Below are 19,724 nucleotides of genomic sequence, written 5' to 3' on the forward strand. Positions count from 1 at the left end.
GGGCGGGGGGGGCACCCCAGGAACACGTCTTGACAAAGTCCACTGGAAGAAGCCTAGCTTTGCGAGCCAGCAGCGAGCTCGCCGTTCTCCACGCAGCAGCCCCCTTGCTGCGGCTGGCGCATCACTGAGCAGCACGGAGGTTTTGCAGCCGGGCTGTGAGAGCTCTCCCATGCCCACCAAGATAGGGATTTCCAGGCTTTTTGCCTCTGTGACTGAACCCGCTGCCAGGCCCCTACAGACCCCCAAATACATGAAGGTTCAAATCCAGTTTATCTCAGCTTACATCTCCTCATGAACCCCCAGTCAGGTTCCCATCTTTCCAGTTCAGGAGAACTGAAACACAGCAGACAGCTACATAGGAAATCGCCATGTTGCTTGGCCCGTGTGACCTTCTCAGTCAAAGCTGTTAAAACAACAGCTGTGCCAGTGAGCAAGAGCCTTCAGTAAAACAAAGACACTCCAAACCCCTTTGGCCACAGGTGTAAACCCCCTCCAATGAGATATTCGTAGGTACAAACAGGTTGCAGTGACCTGCTTGTGGTAAGTAAAAGTGTGTGGAGCTTCAGCCAGGGTAAATTTTGAATGTGTTCAGGGTTCAGATCAGCTTATTTGCACACCTGTCGCACATACATTGCACTGGAACACGGATCACTTTTTTTATAGACTGGAGGAGAAGCAGGAGGCATGAACTGAGAACGCAAATGCTGCCCATTAAGAAATAGCCACGTTATGGGAAAGGAGCCCCATATGACATAGGAACCAAAGTTTGCACAAGAAAAAGCAGCATGCTGAATTTCATATTTATAAATAGCTAAATGAGACACACACACACAACAGTGGCCATTTTATTCATCTTGTCACTTTACAAACGGTGACCATTTTCACAGATGGAATGCATAAAACTTCCCGAAATGGAGAACATCAGGAGGATGTGTTACTTCTCTGAGAGAATTTTAATGAGACACTCTCTTGGAATGAGAGGAGAAGGGGTGGGGACAGCTGAAGAAAATAGGAAAATTAAGACAACGACTGAAGATTGTACAAGGGTTTGTTAAAAAAAAGAAATAAAAAATCCAAATGTAAAAGTATGGTTGAAAAATAATGAAGAAATCAGCCTTAGTTTGTACAGCTTAAGTGACCCTATTGACTCTGTAGGTCATTGGGTAGACTAAGAAGAACATCCCTAGAATCACAATTCACGTGGCTGCCGTACCATTTCACAGCAGTGATGGGGGGGGATGCATTCTGCCCCATCAATGCAGGAGGCGGCGGGGGGGACACACAGGCCGCGTGTCAAAGTCTTGAGCTGGATGCCGTGACTGTGTAACGCTCCCCCACTCAGGCACAGACATGCACGTGCACAAGTGCCACTGGTCCCCCAGCGCCGCTGTTCACAGCCTCTTGCATTTCGTAACAGAAGTGGACAGGTTGTGATTAACTATTGATGAGTTTGCCATCCTAACTGTGCATTATCCTCTGATCATTCTCAACCTTTTGTTTGACAACGAATGCCTTATAAAATCTTTATGCATCACTTAGCTAGTCTTGCTCTCTCTTTCTTCTCTAGAAATGTAATTGCTCTGGACGCTTTTCTCCATTTTCCTAAAACATTTTGCTCCAAAGGTTTGAAGGGAGCAGCGTACGAAATCTGTAGAACATCTGAATAAACCTCTCTACATATTAGACATTTGCTCACTCATGCTTCCATGCTCTTAAGCACAAAAGAGGAAATATATGTATAGGTAAGTGTGATGAAAATGATATAATTTTGCCCATTTGTTACCTTCATTTTAAGGCTCTTTGTTCTAACACTGTGTCTGTTTCTCCCTCTCTGTCTGTCTCACACACACACACACACACACACACAGAGGACCCAAATGGTTTCTTTGATCAGAAAGACCTCAGTTTCCACAAACAGCCTCAGAAACGGTATAGAAATAAAGGCTGTTAGGCCTGCCCAAGCTCATCATCGCAGGTCAGCTAACACGACTGCTCCTACCTCCATCAGTGCCACGTGCACATGGAGTTGACAGGGGATAGGAATCTGGGCTCAGCCTTTACACTTCTGACACAAACAGGCCTCAGGAAATTGTCTGCTGGTCTCACCCTTATAGCTTCTGATGCACTCGGAAGGAAAAGGAGGGAAAAGATCAATGACCTTTGACTGGTAAAAGGTCTTTGCATATTTATAGTGGGTACCATCACCTCTGTTGCAGCAAACATCGAATTACCACATTAATGCTGGAGACAGTATTAGCATCTGGAACCAGCAAAGAGGAGCTGCAGCCTACTAATGCCATGAATCGATCCAAGGATATGAAAAACAACGAACCCCAAAATGGCTGTGTTTATGTCTCCCAGTCTTGGGCTTTGCCTGAAACCTGTCTTTGTATTTTTCAGTGCTGCACTGGCCACCAGCACTGTTCAACCCACAGTGCCCAGCACTCACAGGCACACACAGTATCTGGCGTTATGATCTCGGCACAGGAACACTGCTGACCCTGCAGGGAAAGCATGCTTCAGCTGCTCCTCTGCCTGCTTGAATTTTCAGCTGCTTTTCAGTGGTCAGTCAGCGTACAATAAAAAGGAAGGGGAGTGGCTGAAGCCAGGTATGCTGGCCTTCATGCACTTAGAATTTTTTAAAATATAGCACGTGCTCCCAAGCTACTTTGCTGTCAAACTCTCTCTTTCCTGATGGCCTCATCTGAGAGGCGCTTCTGGAGCCTGTACTTTTGGCAGTATTCTTGTAAACAAAGGGATAAATCAGAAAAAAATTCCTCCTCGTATGAGGGCAGCAGATTGTGTCTCAGATATGTTTCCCTAACACTTTACAGAGGTTCACACTGACCTCAGCAGGAGATGTTCCTATCACAGCAGAAAGGATATCTGGAATTGGCATTCACCATAGGAACCTGAGAGGATGGCATTGTTTTGAAATTTGCCAAGGTATGGGCTAAAGCAGAAAAGACTGCATATCCTGTTTGCTACCGAACCTATGCAGCAAGACCTGTAGCAAATTCAGACGACTATTTCTAGCAGGCACAGAATGGCTTATGCCAATACAAAGCAATTAGTTGCTACATAAGCAGACAAAAGTGCCGTCACAGACAGTATTTCTCAGCTGACCTTTTGTTAAGAAGCCATCTTGTTACTGTCTGCCTGCTAGCTCGATAGAGCAGCCAGTGGCAGCCTTGGGCTTCCCAAAGACAAATAGAAGTGCTCCAGATGGGACTTCCCTTCACTCACTGCAGATGTGTGTGTGCATGCGTGTGTGTGTGTGTGTCAAGGAATGGGGAGGGAAAGCCTGGTTCTTATACTCAATTTCCCCTTCACAGGGGATAAACAGGCAATTACGCATCCTTTTATATTTGATGGCCAAGTGCTGAACTTGAAAGCACACTATTAGTTTGTGTCCCTTCAGGGCCAGTGCAATAAGTAGCCAGGAGAGCTGGGGCTATGGAAGAGAGGGTGTTGTCTGCTGTTAGTGTGACAGTCTTGTCAGCAGCATTCACATTACTGGAAGGTAATAAAGTGACAAGTAAGTTATTAGAAAGATATGAGGTGAAATTGAACTGAAGCTTCTTTCTGCTCAGCTCCATTTTTTTTCCTGCTTTGTAATGGGCCACTATTTGTTACAAACCAAGCTTGTCTTCAGATCTTATATAAAAAAAGAAATATTTATTCTTTGCAGGAAAGGTCACATAAATTTACAACATCACACTTTAAAGGAGAGGAATGGGAAAATAGTTTTATGACAACTACAGCTGCTATTTTAAAAAAATACAGTGTCATCATAATGAACAATAATACTGGCAAAAGTCAGAGGACTTGTCAAAAACATGTCCATTTTTTAACCCTTTGGTGGTCCAGAACTGTTTTCCTTTCAGTGCCAGTGCCAAACATAACAGCAACAGTATCAGGATATACATGATCAATATCTTGATCAAAAAATCAAAGCTGTCATTCAATATCATGACTTGACCAGAGAAAACAAGCCACATAAGACTGGTTAGCTACAGACTCAAGATAATATTACTTATGTAAAAAAGTTGCTGCTTCACTCAGTTACAGGCCATTTTAAAGGCAGTGATAATGCTGCTTGGCAAGAAGAGACAGGAACCATGGGACTGGAACAGACATGTACTTGGGCAAACATGTGGGTGAAAGGTTCAGTCCACTATATGATGTTGCTCTGTTCATGAAGTAAAAATGGGTATGGAAAAGAGTTCCTTTTATGTCCCTACAGGAGGGGAAAAAAAGCCCAACTCATCATGTGGCGACAGCAGGATATGCTGATGCTTATCTAGCAAAGTAGCACTACAGTCACTGTTTTGTTGAGTTACTATAGCAGCAAAGTAGTGTCATAAGGAGAAAAAAAAAAAAAAGAAGGAACTGACATATACCAGCTGCCATCATGTGTCTGCCACTCACCTTTTCCCCACAGGGAACTCCTGCTGCCTCCTTGCCCTTAGTACAGACACCTTTGCTTCTCTTTTGAAATAAAAAAGAGTAATTCTGTTAACACAACCAAAGAGAAAAGTGACAAAATCATTCTGGGGACAGAAGAAGGAGTAATAGTTCTGTTCACATAACTGGCACAAAAGATTGAGGAGCATGTGTGCGCTCCTAGATCAAACACTTTCCCTCCCTTATTCCTTCCCCTGCCACCAGTGATGCTGTGAAAATGTCCCACAGAATTTGAGTACAAATACATTTCTGAAAAGATGTCCTGTTTTCTGATGGCAGCTCACATCCCTAACGACCCTGTGAAAAATGGGTCCAAACCAAGCACTTTGATTTTAAAATATCATACACATTGAAGGAGAAATTTTTGGAACTAAATCTCTGGTCTTGTAAATGGTTCCTATCTTTGGAACAGATCAGACCTTGAATCATTATGTTTCTGAGCTTTCCAGATACCCACACAGCAATTTGTCTTGTTGCTTAGGCACATTCCTACCCCATAGAATTAGCTATGCAAGATCCTTAACTGTTAATTGAGAAGAATAAAACTCAGGGAAAACTCAAGTGGATCCCTGCAGCCCCACTTCCTATTAGCTGTACTGGACCGGATCAAAGAGGTGCTGACCTCCCCGGCAGCTACTTTACTGTCTAGAACCTGACTCCACTCTTTTTCCTAAACAGTTCCTTTTTTGGGGATGGAATGGGAAATGCATAGGTGATGGAAAACTTACGAACTTCTGGAACAGGCAGAGAAAGTACACAATGGAAGGGAGGGAGGGAGGAAGGAAGGAAGGAAGGAGGGAAGGAGGGAAGGAGGGAAGGAGGAAAGGAGGGAAGGAAGGAAGGAAGGAAGGAAGGAAGGAAGGAAGGAAGGAAGGAAGGAAGGAAGGAAGGAAGGAAGGAAGCAAGGAAGGAAGGAAGGAAGGAAGGAAGGAAGGAAATACTCTGAAGTTTACTCACGGCAAATACGGTGCACAATTTCTGCTGTGTAAAGTATCTACAGATCCCTAGGAAACATACAAATTTTATGAGCTCAGTCATGAAATGCCTTTGAGAGATCTTTAAGAGCAGTGTGTTAAGTGCTAATAGGCTTTTTAATCTATACCTTCCACATTTTGTCAAATTGAGTTGTGACTCAGTGACAGAGTGCTTATACTTTGTGTGCATGACTACAGTGTCACCATGGAGCCAGCTGCAGTTTAAGAGGCAAAGTTAAAATCTCAGCCATAACAAAATGTACCTGGTTGAGATACAGCTCAGAAAAATTGACTAAATATTGTAAGGTGTGCAAAAATATTTATGACTTAAATTAGCTCTTTACTAACACCAGCTAATTAGTCCTCACAGGAGTACCCTTATGGGGAAGATCATATTAGTATTAGCCATATTTTAACAGATTGAAACACAAACGGGTAAGTGATGTGATCTGTCCAAGACTAAACAGTGAGAAGGGGCCACCAGTGGTATTAAAACTCAGTTCCTGGTTCCTGTTCTTATGCTTTGACTGTGCTGTTTTCCTTCTAAATTGTTTCATACAGGTTTTCAAAAGATACCTAGTGATTAACCAGTATCACATGCTTTCCTGACTCCCCCCCAAAAAACAAAGAAAAAAGCTTAACAACCTCCAGACAAGTAGTTTTGTTTCTAAAGGAGGATGAGTATGAAGAGTTATTTCCTAAAAGTAGACAAAGCCTTTTTGATATCTACAGAAAAATAAAACTACCTTGAATAAACAAAACAGTGAAACAACATGAAAGAGTGACCACAATAGCTGTAAGAACCAAACAAGAAGGAACAAACTCCATGTAAAATGAAGAGTCTCTTCCTCAAGGTTGGTCTAATTCTTGTAAAAAGGTTTAGACTTGACAGGTTTGGAAACTGAAGGCATAGCCGCAGGTTTGTGATGGCATAAGCAACTGCATGACACTTATCTTGTCATCACACCATTACAGCCATGCCCTGTGCTGGACACATGAGATGTTCGGTCGTTACGCTTATTGTAGTCTGAGTCGCTGCTGAGATCACCCAGAAATGCTACTTTCTGTCAGTAAAACCAAGCTTCTACCACACAGTCTTTTTAAGGATTTTTCAGATAACTTCAGATGATACAAATTCCACCACAGGAACAATTCTGATAATTACAGATTCTCATAGAGATGCGTGGTAAGTAGGAAGGAGGGAAATGCCATCCAATTCAATGTAAGTGTATGTGCCCTTCTAAAACAAAGACTGTTCTGACATTAGTATCACTAGCACTGAAGAAACCACTTGATTTGCCTAGAAATGACAGTGAGTAATATTCTGTCCACAAGATGGAGATGATTTCTCCTACACGGCTTAAGCAAAATCTGAATTAAGTTTAGGATGCCATAAAAGTAGGATTGCAGAGCTTCTAACAGGTTTTGGAGGTTTGTCCCTGCTTCTTTACTTTTTAGAATGTCCTGTTTCATTCTCTGTAAGAAACAGATTTTTTTTCTATGCAATTCATCTGCTGAATTTATCTACTGATGATGTTTAAGTTTCCAAACAAGTTTACCAAAACCATTTGACCTCTAACAGAAACCAAGTGAAATGAGAATGCAGAACAGTGATTCATTCAATGAGGAATTATTTATATATCTCAAAAGTGTTTTTCATTAAAAATGATATTTATTTATACCATACATACTACAAAACAGTGGGGTTTTCTTTCTGTAGATATAATTCAATTTTTGTTGTTTTGTTTTTTAGACTTTCCATCTTGCTTGTTCCTAATCGCTTGGGAGGAGGGATGGGAGTGCAGTACAGATAACACTACAAAGGTCCATGTATTTTAGAGGAATGCACCTTTACTGTTCTTATTTCCCTTTCTCACAAACACACTGAGCTTGCACAATATAAAATAAAGCGAAGCAGATCTCTCCACTCAATTTAACAAGGCAAAGTAGTTGAGACTTTGAGAAAAAATAAAAAAGATGAAAGAAAAAAAGTCAGTGAAACTGCTTACCTTTTGGCTATAAGGTTTCTTTTTGTTAAACCAGAAGGCAAATTTTCCTTACAGTTTCTGTGGGATCCACAAATGTTTTCAGGGCTTCATCGGTGTACAGAATCAAAAAATGATCAGAGGCTTGTAACCCATAGGAACATAGTGAGAATTCATTTAAAAAGATTTTTCTTTTATTTTCTACAACTGGAAATACTGGTTTATTAGCTATTGATTCCTACTTTTGGAAACAAGAATACTGAAATGCATAAAGAGTACTAAAAAAGAGGAAATCCATATTAAGAGTTTCCTCTAGAAAACGTAACAGGAGTTAAGCACTCAAGTGGACATAAAGGTAAGAATAATCAAAATGCACAGCAAATCAAAACAACGAACGACAAGCTGAAACAATGGAACATTTCTGACTCTTGGCTAAGAAGAATAATGTTCTGGGTCAGTAAATACAGAAAAGGAACACATTCTCACTGAAGGAGTATTTTATTGTACGCGGAAATATCCCTTGGGGTTTTGTTTGGTTGGTTGGTTGGTTGGTTTTGCTTTTGTTATTGTTATTGTTTTTGTAAAGAAAAGAGTCTACAACACACACCCTAATGGTTTTGGCTGTAGACTGAACTTAAGTAAATACCATCACTCAGACAGTATGTTGTGGTAACTCAAGCTGCCAGTGTGGTTTACCAGCTCAAGCAACGTGTAAACACCGGAAACAAAAAAGATTCAGAGGACAGCCTCTTCTTCTCTCTGCCTTTCTCAACTGCTTGCTCCTTCTCCCTCTCCTGTTCATGCTCGCTTTCTTGCTCGCTATCTTTCTTGGACTTTCGCTATTTTCTGACAAACCATGTGGGTGAAACACAAAACATTAACACAACTAGAGATCCTTTTTTTCTGGCCTCTAATTTTATCCAAAGGGAAAGTTACCCAATAAAAAGTCCAGCATATGTTTTCAGAGCTTCTAAGTGCTTCTGCCATTAATTTCTTTTGATTGCTTCTATAAAACATGCCTTAATCATACTACAGCACTTTCCATTGCAAAAAAAGACAACTTTACAGAACAACATAGTTAACATTATTTCCCTGTTCCTTTTTTTTTTTTTTAAAACACCACAAAAAATCCAGGCCATAGTAAGAAGCACACAAAATTATATTCATCTTTGTTCTGTGACAAGTAGTATCAGCATTTATATCCCCAAATATTATGCATGTTTGACAAAAAAAAGTTTCCACTGATTCACATGACACAATTCTGGTTTTTTTTCTTTTATGTAATGTAGTATATAAGGAATAAGGATGCACTATTGTTTCTAGTAATAATTGGCACTTGAAAAAAGCACCAAGAATTCTGTATTTCACTTTACCCCTTTTCCCTCCCCAGTATTTTTTTCTGTAGTCCAAAAACTACAACTGTGGTTATGGTGAATAACTACATTTTCTTTTTTCAAAACGTGTGCAAAGTTGGCACTTTTGTATTAACACTAAACACTAATACTCTTTGTTTGGCATTCATGCCCTCATACTGACCAGACCACTTTTATCTAAGTGTATTTTTTTAAAGACACTTACTGAAAATATGGCAATAGTTTAAGAAAAAAAAAGCATGGATATTATTACACATCCCCTTGTAGTGTACGAAAAAGTGCATGACTGGATTTATGTAATAGTACAAGACAAAAAAACTGTATCAGATCAGGTACTGTAAAGCATGCCAGCACCTCTGTATTACTTATATCTAGCAGGTAGTTAAAACAAGACCGTGGTTCTTTTAAAAATGTGCATTAAAGCTAACATAAATGAGTAGAACTAGCCAGCAAACTATTTTTCCTGCTTATCTAACAGCTGAATGTAACTGTAAAAATTAAGCAAAAAAATAAGAGTTAAACCACCATCAATACAATTGTTTTACATCATAGGCCTGTCAAGGCTCAATATATATACAAGTGTAACAGCCATGCTTAGTAGAACGTTATCCCCAATGCTTAGAAGACACAAAGACAACTAAGTAGATTGTTTTTTTTCTCATTTTGTTTGTTTGCAATTTTTTTTGTTGTTTTTTGTTCTTTTTTTTTTTCAGGCAAAAGTCATGGGTAGAACAAATTGTCTCTTTGGAGATGACCAAGAACATTGTAACAGAACTAGGGACAACTGCAAGTTTTCTGTAGTTTTGTTTTTTGTTTTTGTTTGCTTTTTTTCGTGAAGGGTCTCTCCCCGCAAATTAAAGATCCCACCTTTTTGTTTCTATCCCAAAAAAAAGGAAAAAAATAAATGAACAACCAACAAAGGGGAAAAAGCACCTGGTGTTTCTTTCTTTTGTTAAAAAAAAAAAGAAAAAGATTATATATATATGTATTTTTTTTTTATATATATATATATATATATATAAAGGGAGACTGTATATGGCAGTTCAGATGTGGTGGGCCCTCTCTGAGAGCTGGCATTATGCTGTGTCCATCCTTGAACTAATCTACTGAAGTGAAGGGAATGTTTTTATGGAGATTGGGGTTCTGACTGTGCCGGTTTCGGCTACGGACAGAGGAGAACATCATGTTGCACCCAGGGACTTTGCATTTGTGCATCTCTCGCAAGTGCACTGTTTTATAGTGCACTCTGAGGGTTCCCTTGTTGCTGTACATTTTGTGGCAAATGTTACACATTATCCCACCGTTGCTCACCGAAACACTGTTGAACATGAGGGATCCTGGGACATCGGTGCCCATACCTACAGCTAAGGCAGGGGCATCTGCTTTGTGGGCAGATTCCCCGCTGTCACTTGCCCCATCGACGTCGTCCAGGAGAATGCCCTCATCGCTTCCCGCATCAGATTCTCTTGAGGAATGGATACTGCTGCTGGACTGGATGCTGGAGGTGGTGCTTAGGTCTAGGACCATATAGTCTTCTGACATGCCCCTGCCGTACCCATTCATATGGGAATCCTCAGTACCAGCAGGCGAGGAGGTATCTTCCCTTATGTCGAGCCCCATCTGATGCTGAGCGCCATATATCTTCACCAAAAATTCATCGCGGAGGTCCTTACTAAGAGAAGGCTGTGAGGTGTCCAGGCCCATGTCATCCAGTTCTTTGGTCAACAGTTTACGGTGCAGGTTTATGTTAGCACTGTGTCTGGGAAAGGAAGAGGGAAGGGAGGAAAGGAAAAATGTACAGTATTTTTGATTAAACATACAGTCATCAAACACCAAATCCAAATTCTGATTTATCAATTATTTATCATAAAAATATCTCCTATCCATGTTTCTTGGAAAATTCAGTCTTGTCACGAGTGAACAAATTGCAACATAAACCCAAAACAATACAAGCAAATTAACCCCCCCATATTGTTTTTCTTTTCAGCTACTGCTCCTCAACATTAGTCCCCTGCAGCAGCTACAGCCCTTTTATTTGATATTTACAAAATAATAAATTGCACTCACAGAAAATGCAAATTGCTCTTCTTGGTTCCTGAATCCCTGCTAGCCTTCCTAAAAGCCTTGCTTCAAGAGAAAATATTAATATATGGAATATCTGTGTGTTTGCATCTATGTCTATCTCTAGATCCATATCCTTATATATTTATACACACATACATACAAATATGTTTTTGTGTATATATATGTACTCACATAACTGTGTAAGTGAAATATAGGAGCAGAATAAAATAAAGGTAACTGAATGATACATAGTCAGAGGTCCTGATTCTGATAATTTAATTCTAATATAAAGGGATTCAGAATTGGGCCAAACCAAGATGGACAAGACTTGAAGGGTTTAGGAGAACAAGTCTCTGAAATCTACATGTAAGTTTCTGAAAATCTTAGCCAAAGTCACTGGTTCCATCCTTCTGGGAGGGCACTGCCGCTCCTCCCTGTGCTCTTCCCAGCACTGTGTCTGATGCAGTGCTGTCTGACCCAACCACTATAATTTCCAGTAAAAAAATCCTACTAATGGCAATGAGAATTTTGCCCCAAATCAATCAAAACACTTAAGCATGGGCTTCGATTTAGGTATGTGCTGAAGTCACTGTGGGTGCTCAAGAGACACTGGAAAAGCTGTCACTGACGTCAGTGGTCTTTGGACCAGATCCCAAGAGCCGCAAGTTAAAATACTCTCAAGTGTTTTACAGGATCTGTGCCTTTGTTCTCAAGAAATAAAGCTCTAAATTTGCAAACAATGTAAGCCTTTGGGTTAGTAACTGTGTAAAACAGCCTATTATTTTAAATACGGCATTCTACTCTCCACTTTTGACATTGGCTTTATTCATCCATTGCAGTAGAACCTCACTGATTTGCAGCAGTGTCAGGAAACCCTCTTTGAAAAACTGCATTTTCTGAAGTAACAATGCAACCAACAAACATGACAGACATCAAAGACCTCTGACCACAGAACATGCTCGTTTTGTTGAAGTGCTTAATAATAAGAAATCAGTATAAAGTTTTCAGTATTAGAAAACTTTAGGGTTCAGTATTCAGAATGTGCACCATTGCTGAGGAAATGACAAATATTTATTCAGTTTCTTTGGAGGGTGACTGGATTTTCAAGTCAGTAAAAAAAGAATTAGCGAAGTTCTACTGCGTAACATTCTTTGCAAGCTAAGGACCCAAACCCGCAATTTACAACATGCAGACTCACCAGTCTGTCTGCCCATTATAAATTGCAGATCAGAGCCCAAATGTAGGAGGGAAAAGAAAGAAGCAGGGTGGGGGCAGGGGGAGAGAGAGAGAAAGAGAGAGTTTTAACATAGGAATACTTTAATTTGCAAAAAAGCACTAGGTATAAAATTGGCATGGGAAGACATAACAATGATCAAATATTTTATAGACATTCAAGTCCTACAGTAAAAAGGGAGAAGGGGAACAATAGCTATTAGCAATATTTCCTTATTGGAAGCTTTTGTTTTAAGAAACCCTTTGAAACATACCTCTCAACCAGCAGAAGTCCCAAACATGGTACAGCAATATAATGCAGATAAATAAGGAAAATGGAAATGTAGGAAGATTAAATTGATGTGGAGTTAATTTCTGTAATTTTCTACCACTTACTTTGTGCTTCATCTATCTGTTGCACATAACTTATGGGAATAAATAAGGAAAACAGCAATAGAAGCGATCTATCCCACTCACCTGCAAATGCAGGTAACTGTTCTCTGACATAAAACTGATACTGAACTGCAGTTTAATTGGATCGTGGCTGCTTGGGATGCAATTATTCCAGTAAGGGGGGGTCTAGAACAGAAAATTTCTCTCCTAATGAGAGACAGTTGAGAGGTATGGGCAAGGGCAGAAAAAAGTGGAGAGTATTCCTTGTTTTTCTCCCACATGGGAAACACTCCTTTCAGACAAGCAAGTATAGCACCATTGCTTTTTTGAGGCGCAGAAGTGTAATTATGCATATCCCCACACTGCACTTAGGAAGGCTGAGCTTACCTTGTGATAAGATCAGCTTTCTAATCTTTTGCTAAATTGAGATCACAAAAGAGAGAGAGAGAGAGAAGAGAGGAGAAAAGAGAAAGAAAGGGGGAGGGGGAGGAGAGAGAGAGAGAACAAATTCACATTCCAATCCAGACATATCTGGTTTAAAAAAAAAAAAAAAAAAAAAGAAAATAAGATCTGAAACCAATAAAATACAGACTTTAAAAAAAGTCTTGACTGTGAAACTGGTTTTTGTCAGCTGTAATCTCACTTATACTGTTGTCCTGATGGATACTGACTCAACCACACAATATGAAAAACATAAAGCAAATTAATCAAAGCATATTCACAGCATCCCCATTATCATCCACAAATGAGTTCTGAACAGATGCATGCAGTGTGCACATACATGAATGATAAACAGTAGTCCTGACAGTCCCTTGCCTTCCTGGTGTCAGATGGTGTACAACTCCACGTAAAGTTGCTAAGTGCAGTACAGGAAACACTTACTGTGAAGGCCTGTCCACACTGACCAGTGTTATGACATGACCATAAAAGCACATTTGTGCTTATCATCATAATGCTAACTGCGAACTACTCATAAAGTGCTCATGTGTTTACTTCTTATGATTTCTCTCCCTCTCTCCCCTCCTCACTCCCCTGGTACGGGAATTTCCTGCAGTGTAGAAACTAGTCATGGTAACTGTAACTGTTGTTTCCACGCATTTGCACTTACTATTTCCTTGGTTGGCTGCTGAGAAAACCAGCAGCCAGGCATGCAGTGAAAATAACTTCAGCATTCACTGAATGAAGAGATAAGAATAAATTAGCACGTTAAAGAGGGGCCACTGAGCCCCAGATGGACAGAGGCCATTCTGAGAAAGACCAGTGTAAGGATGCAAACCCTGCTGATGCTCTGATAAGAAGAGATGCCTCCCTTATTCAATTCTCACTTACAGCAGTGGCAATCAGTAATCTAGTTAAAGTATGTACCAGCCCATAATATCTGTCAGGCAAACGATGTGCAGAAATGTGTGGACCAGTTCTGGCACTCTGCTCAGTAGTGTCCCTTTTCCGCTGTCAGCAGTACTGTTGGATTCTCCTAATATAATTACATTGACTTTTATTCAATTAAGTGCCATTCCTAGCCTTAAAAAAAAGCTACTTTATCAATTGATTCAGGTGTAATGCAATAATAAAGATGAACTCATGGCAGTGCATTAGCTCTGCTGTTCATAACTTCTGAACATAGGTTCATTCATAGCAGTCGATTTCCATTATGCAACCACAGTTCAAAAGAATTGATTCTTTTACATTCATTTCTTAATCTATTTCACTTGTGTTTAATACTCTCCCTAAATATCATATGCAAAAACATTCCGGTAGGGATGAGAGGAATGAATTGTGAGAAAAAGTTCATTTATTTGAACACTGAACTCTTGAAATCTTATGACAAAACCAAAGTCACAGAGGCTAAAACCTTGTCAGAATTAAGAATACTGTGTGCTGAAGGTACTGGCGACACACATTTCCAGTAGCTGAACAGTCATGCGGATAGGAGGGAAGGAAAAGTATGTTTTCATAGACACACCAGTCCAGAGTACTCAGAGCCTGACCCTGCACCCCTTTCCCGTCTGCTGCACAACTAAATGTAGGATTGCACCCTGAGGTGCAGACTGAGTACCCCGTGCAGGGTGCTGCTTGAACAGTGCCCTGCATAAAGAAGGCGTTTCTCAGGGCTGACAGCAGCATTCCCAAGGTTTCTTTGGGAAAAGATGACACGGGGGTTCTGTGTAGGAGAACATGCCCATGTATGTAAGGATGGCTACAAATAATGGATCCATAAGCAAAAAAATTGAATTATGAAGGAAGAGTACGGATAAAGGCAGACTAGAAGGAGAAGCAGTACAGACCAGGAAGTTTAAAAAGAGAGATGTTCTGGGAAAACACAAGCACTGACAATTGCCAAACAGAATAGGGTTGAGTTTAGGGGCAGAAATGAAGCATAATTTGCTATGAAGACTATTATTCAGCTGGAAAGGCAGAAAAGTATGCAGCCAACAACCTGTACTCTGATCTAGTAGCTGCAAACAGCAGTCAGAGAGACACAAGAAGAAAAAAGTAGCATTACAAATATTGGCCATGCCCATGCTATCTTTTGTCTTGATAAACTTAACTATTTCTTTGCTCCTCTCATCCAATGATGATCTTCCTTGCTTTTTTTCTTGGAAAAGGTACTCATTCAGCCATCTTAAATTGCTCCAGCAGTTCCCAGACCCCCTTCTCCATACCAAATTAAAGTATTCCATCCTAATCCAACTCTTTCTCCCCTGCGTTGTCACTCCCAAATCCTAGCAAGTCCTCTACCAGCCCTCAGCCAATGCTAGCCACCTTGTCATCTGTTCATCTGCTCCTCCCCATGGCACCTGCAGTTTCTTGCTTCAGCTGTTCTGTTCCTTGATGTGATTTACAGTGCTGCTACCCTTTCCTCCTCTGAATGCTGCTCCCAGGTATGTGTAAACAATGTTCCCTGAGTAAGCTGAGGCACAGCTTGGGCAGAGTGATGTATGCCAGTGCATGAACACTGCCATCAATCAGGTAGAAAATCACGAAGCAAGATACGCCAGAAACAGCTGAGCTTCAGCTTGCCATGGCTTCATTATTCCTCATACCTGAGCTAGCTAATTTAAGGCCACCTCTGCTGTCCTTTGCACTGCAGTTGCTGCTGTATCTGCAGGAAAAAAACCTTGAAGAACCTAAATGAATGGCAGAGATATATCTATGTATAGAAAACAAAATATTTGACCTAATAAAATCCTTTGAATGACTCTGGACTTCTTAGACTGCTTATTTGTACATCAACTACCAAAATGACATTTGATCCTGGCAATGGAAATGTTGCGTAAAGACAACTGGTGAATGAAGTCTTCCAGGCAGAAATACGAGGTCAAAAGACCTTAACTAAAGGCATATCTCACTCAGCTCCAGTTACCAGATCTATCCCATCCTAGGCAACAGGGGATGGTGAAGAGGGTTAGTTCCGAGAATTTAAAATACTATGTGTGCCAAAGAATGTCCAAACATCTATTTAGCTCTGTACTACATGTCATGTACCCTTAAAAACAAGGAGAGTACTTTTCCAAGGTGTTTTGAGATGTAGCTTGTTGTGGCAAGGAAGTTTTAGCAAAGTCTGGTTTATTTTAGAAGGCCCAGAATGCCTGATTTTCTCACATAATTAACATTCTTCTTTCAAGTTACTATTCATGAATTAGACATATGGTGGGCAAAAGTGTGTGGAAAGTCCTCACCAGAGTGAATATAGCCTTCTGAATTCAATGATCTTAAGAATGGATCAGTGCTGCTGTACGGATGATAATGATAATGATGATACACATGAAATCTGTGGTTGTGGCAAAGTGGCAAGGGTATCTCACCTCCCAATTCACGACTGCCCTTTCAGACAGGAGTTTTGGTCGCAGCACAATGCAGAGTGCTACAGCAACTACAGCAGCTCTCTGACTGTGGGCATGATCCCACTGGTGGTAGTATTTCCTTTCCTTGTGAAGTTCATGGAAGTATTCTTCCATAATTAGAATTCATTGTCCGTTCCACCCCACCTACTACTAGCAAGCTCCTCTAGTTAGAGATGTACTATGCATCAACAGAAGAAAGTGGATTATAAGCCTAGGAAATATGGTCAATTAAACGTATATGCCATTTACACAGCTCATAAATCCAGACTGGGTTCTCTTCAGCAGTTTCTTTCTACACTTGTCAATGAATCTGATTTTGTTAATTTACTCTCCATTTGTTGGAAAGAAAAATGTAATGGCCGCTTTATTTTAGTTTATTTTTATTTAGTCAGTCTTTTTATTTCTTTTTGAAGTGAGTGAGGAGGAATTTATCAGAGAGTAGAATTTGTCGTGGCGTAGAAATTGGCATGAATTCTATGCATGTTTCAAGGCCAACCTTGGATGCACCCATGGCTGCAGTCCTATCTGCACTAGGACAAACCTCACCTCTGATGCGTACAGCAGAGTTAAGGAATTTGGATGATAAAGAGTACTCTGTTTATTTAAATTTTATACAGAGCACAAAACCAACTGCATGAAAAATTGGGTTGAATGTGTTGTTCACAGTTTGGGGCAGGGTAGGCTGTTAAAAATGAAACATAAAGCATTATTTTCTTAATTTTTTAGCAAGAGAAAAATATGATTACACTTAAATATTATGGGGATGAAAGAAAAAGATAGTGAGAATGAAACAGCAGCATAATTGTTAGGGCAGTCAGTTAGGGACTAAGGAAACCCATTTTCTAGTCCCTGATGCAGTCAGACAGAAAGGCCAAGCCAAATGATGTCCCAGTTAAATGTCCTAGCTATTGGCCCCTCGCTCCTCCTTGGCTGACTGAAAGTGACAAAGTTCCCTGATTAAAACCTCACTCAAACATCAAAGCACACTGTATTGTTCATTAAAATCCTGAAACGAATAATTTCAACATTTCCAGTTGTATCCTGCCACACCCTTTCTTCCTATGTTTCCAAATAAAGCAATATCCCAATCTCTTATACTTCAAATGTTCTGAAAATGCATTTTCTAGCAAATACATGATTTGCCAAATTAATACCACCCGCCCCTATCACTCTAACACTGCAAAGAAATCACAGATAGGAGGTTACAGCAGGGGGCCATCAGTCTTTGGGCAGCTTTGCTTTAAGATACAATAAGTGATCCCAGCATTAAGTAATACAATAAAATTATATTTGGAGACTTAATGCATTAAAAGTCAACATTAAATTCTTTTCTATTAAATTCTATTCTTTCCAAGTAATAGTAGATTTTTATTTTTTTTTAAAGAAGACAGAAGCTGATATTGGGTTACGAAACCTGAAACCACACAATCTTCAGCAGTTTGAAGAAAGTTCTATTACAAAATCAAAGGCCAGGACACATTTGTCTGGTGGTTTACGTACAGATTGGCAAACCTCTTATTAAAGTTGGACATGGAAGTAACCGCTCAGGTTGTACAGGCCCCATACAAGCTATCCTCCTGCTATGCTTAGTTTAAAACTAAGCTCTGTCAATCTGGTTTAAAATATCATAAACAATGAAACTTTCATTATTACTCCCATGAGACTTTTTCCACCTATCTTCAGCTCAGTATTCAGCCTACGTTTTTGCCTATAAAGAAACGTTAAGGCAAAGTTCTCTTTGTTTCTCTTCACCTCAAAGGCTGTCAATTAAGATTTATGGTTTTGTTTAAAAATTTCACATTATTTTAATCGCTAACACAATTTGCTAATACGGCAAAGTACTGTGGTCTTACCGCAATTTCATGTTCCTTCACTGCTTATTTAAGCCTGAAACTCATAGAAAGGCTCAGAATATGTGAACATAACAGAAAGTAAACCCGGAATTTTATGCTTTCTCAGAATCTCTGCAGACTGAAAGTGCTGAGTTTCATGCAGCTAAAATCAAAGAACCAGAAAGTAAGACTCTGGCTAAATATAACAGTGTACATATTTATGAGAAAAGATATGGCCTTAATTCTGGTATTTCTTCAAGAAGGAAGCAGCAATCATTTTCCCCATTTACTTAAGAGAAACAACAATAAAACAGTTCCGGGAATTTAATTAGTAATGAAAACTGTTAAAGAAATTATTTTCTTGGTTACTGTTCTAATTTTGCCACTCTCTCAGCTGTCTTTGATGCAGGTGGGGTTTTTTTTCAATTAAAAAGAAAAAAAAATCCATAAATCTAAGCAAAGATAATAAAGGTTTGAAATTCTGATCTGACCTAAATTATAAAATCCACATTTATCTGAACAGGGCCAAGGTCTCAGTCTGTGTGCTAGTGCTTCGATGTATTTGATCATGTTTAGTTTGCCTCTAAATGTAAGGGGAAAAGCAGGGATAGGGGCTAGACTTTAGAACAATGAGTGAAGACAAAATACTATACTACCCAATGAAACCATGGCATTTCTACATGAACAGTTTGGGTAATAACATCAGTTCTTGAGGCTTTAAATTGCATAGAATCTGAAAAATATTAACCTTTCATAGGAAGAAAATCCAAAAGGTAAAATACAGTTCAGCACCTATTAAAAAAAGTAAAAAAACAGTGCTTATTAAATGCAGGAAATAAAGGACAAGCAAGTTCTTGCAAATTAAAGATGTGGAGCCCAGTCATTTCAATCCCTTTCAATATGAAACAAATCACTCACACTGGTCACGAAGACAGCTCCCTCTACACTCAAATTATTCACTTGAAGATAAGCTCCCATCAAACTCTTTAGGGGTTTAACTAATTTACTGCACAGATACGGCACGTCTGTTGTAATAACAGGTAGGATGTATTGGGGTCGACCATTTATCAGAATTAGACTTCTTTTTTCAATTCGCAGTGAATTATGCTGCCTACACTGCTCCTCTTTCTCAGAGCTTCCCATCCCCTTACGGCCCCTAATGTGGCAGGCAAACAAAATTGACAGTCTCATCTTGTCAACAAGGGGTGATTCTCCTGAGAAGCCATTTAACTTTGCAGAGGAAGCAATGTATTAATGTGCCTGTCCCAGGAATGTTAATCATCTTCAAGCTCCCTCTAACTTTGACATGAACGAAATCACCAAATTTGTTTACTAAATGAATCGTAATATGCTAATAAGAGAGCATGACATATATGGTAAAGCCAAACAGATGGTTTGTTTACTCCACTTTGCAACTTTATAAATGTTGTAACTCTGAAGATGTTAGTGAGAATTATTGGTTTGTTGGCAGTGGCAAACATGCCTTTTGCATACTTAATCCACAGTTAGAGTCAGAAAACAATTTGTCATCGCTGTGGAATGCATAAAAAATGTTAATGCCGAGATGGCATTTGGGGAG

At 39.8% G+C, this 19,724-nt stretch overlaps 1 protein-coding gene across 3 annotated transcripts in view; it reads right to left on the bottom strand.

Annotated features, from left to right (window-relative positions):
- Positions 1-9,872: 9,872 nt before the first annotated feature.
- BNC2 (basonuclin zinc finger protein 2) overlaps positions 9,873-19,724 on the bottom strand; it is a 327,345-nt gene continuing 317,493 nt past the window's right edge. For all 3 annotated transcript variants that reach the window (XM_076362148.1, XM_076362149.1, XM_076362147.1), the window contains exon 6: positions 9,873-10,558. In XM_076362148.1, the coding sequence (XP_076218263.1) occupies positions 9,898-10,558 (661 nt within the window). In that variant the 3' untranslated portion in view covers positions 9,873-9,897. The remainder of the gene's footprint in view (positions 10,559-19,724) is intronic.

The sequence above is a fragment of the Aptenodytes patagonicus genome, chromosome Z (assembly GCF_965638725.1).
Source record: "Aptenodytes patagonicus chromosome Z, bAptPat1.pri.cur, whole genome shotgun sequence".
NCBI classification, from domain to species: domain Eukaryota; kingdom Metazoa; phylum Chordata; class Aves; order Sphenisciformes; family Spheniscidae; genus Aptenodytes; species Aptenodytes patagonicus.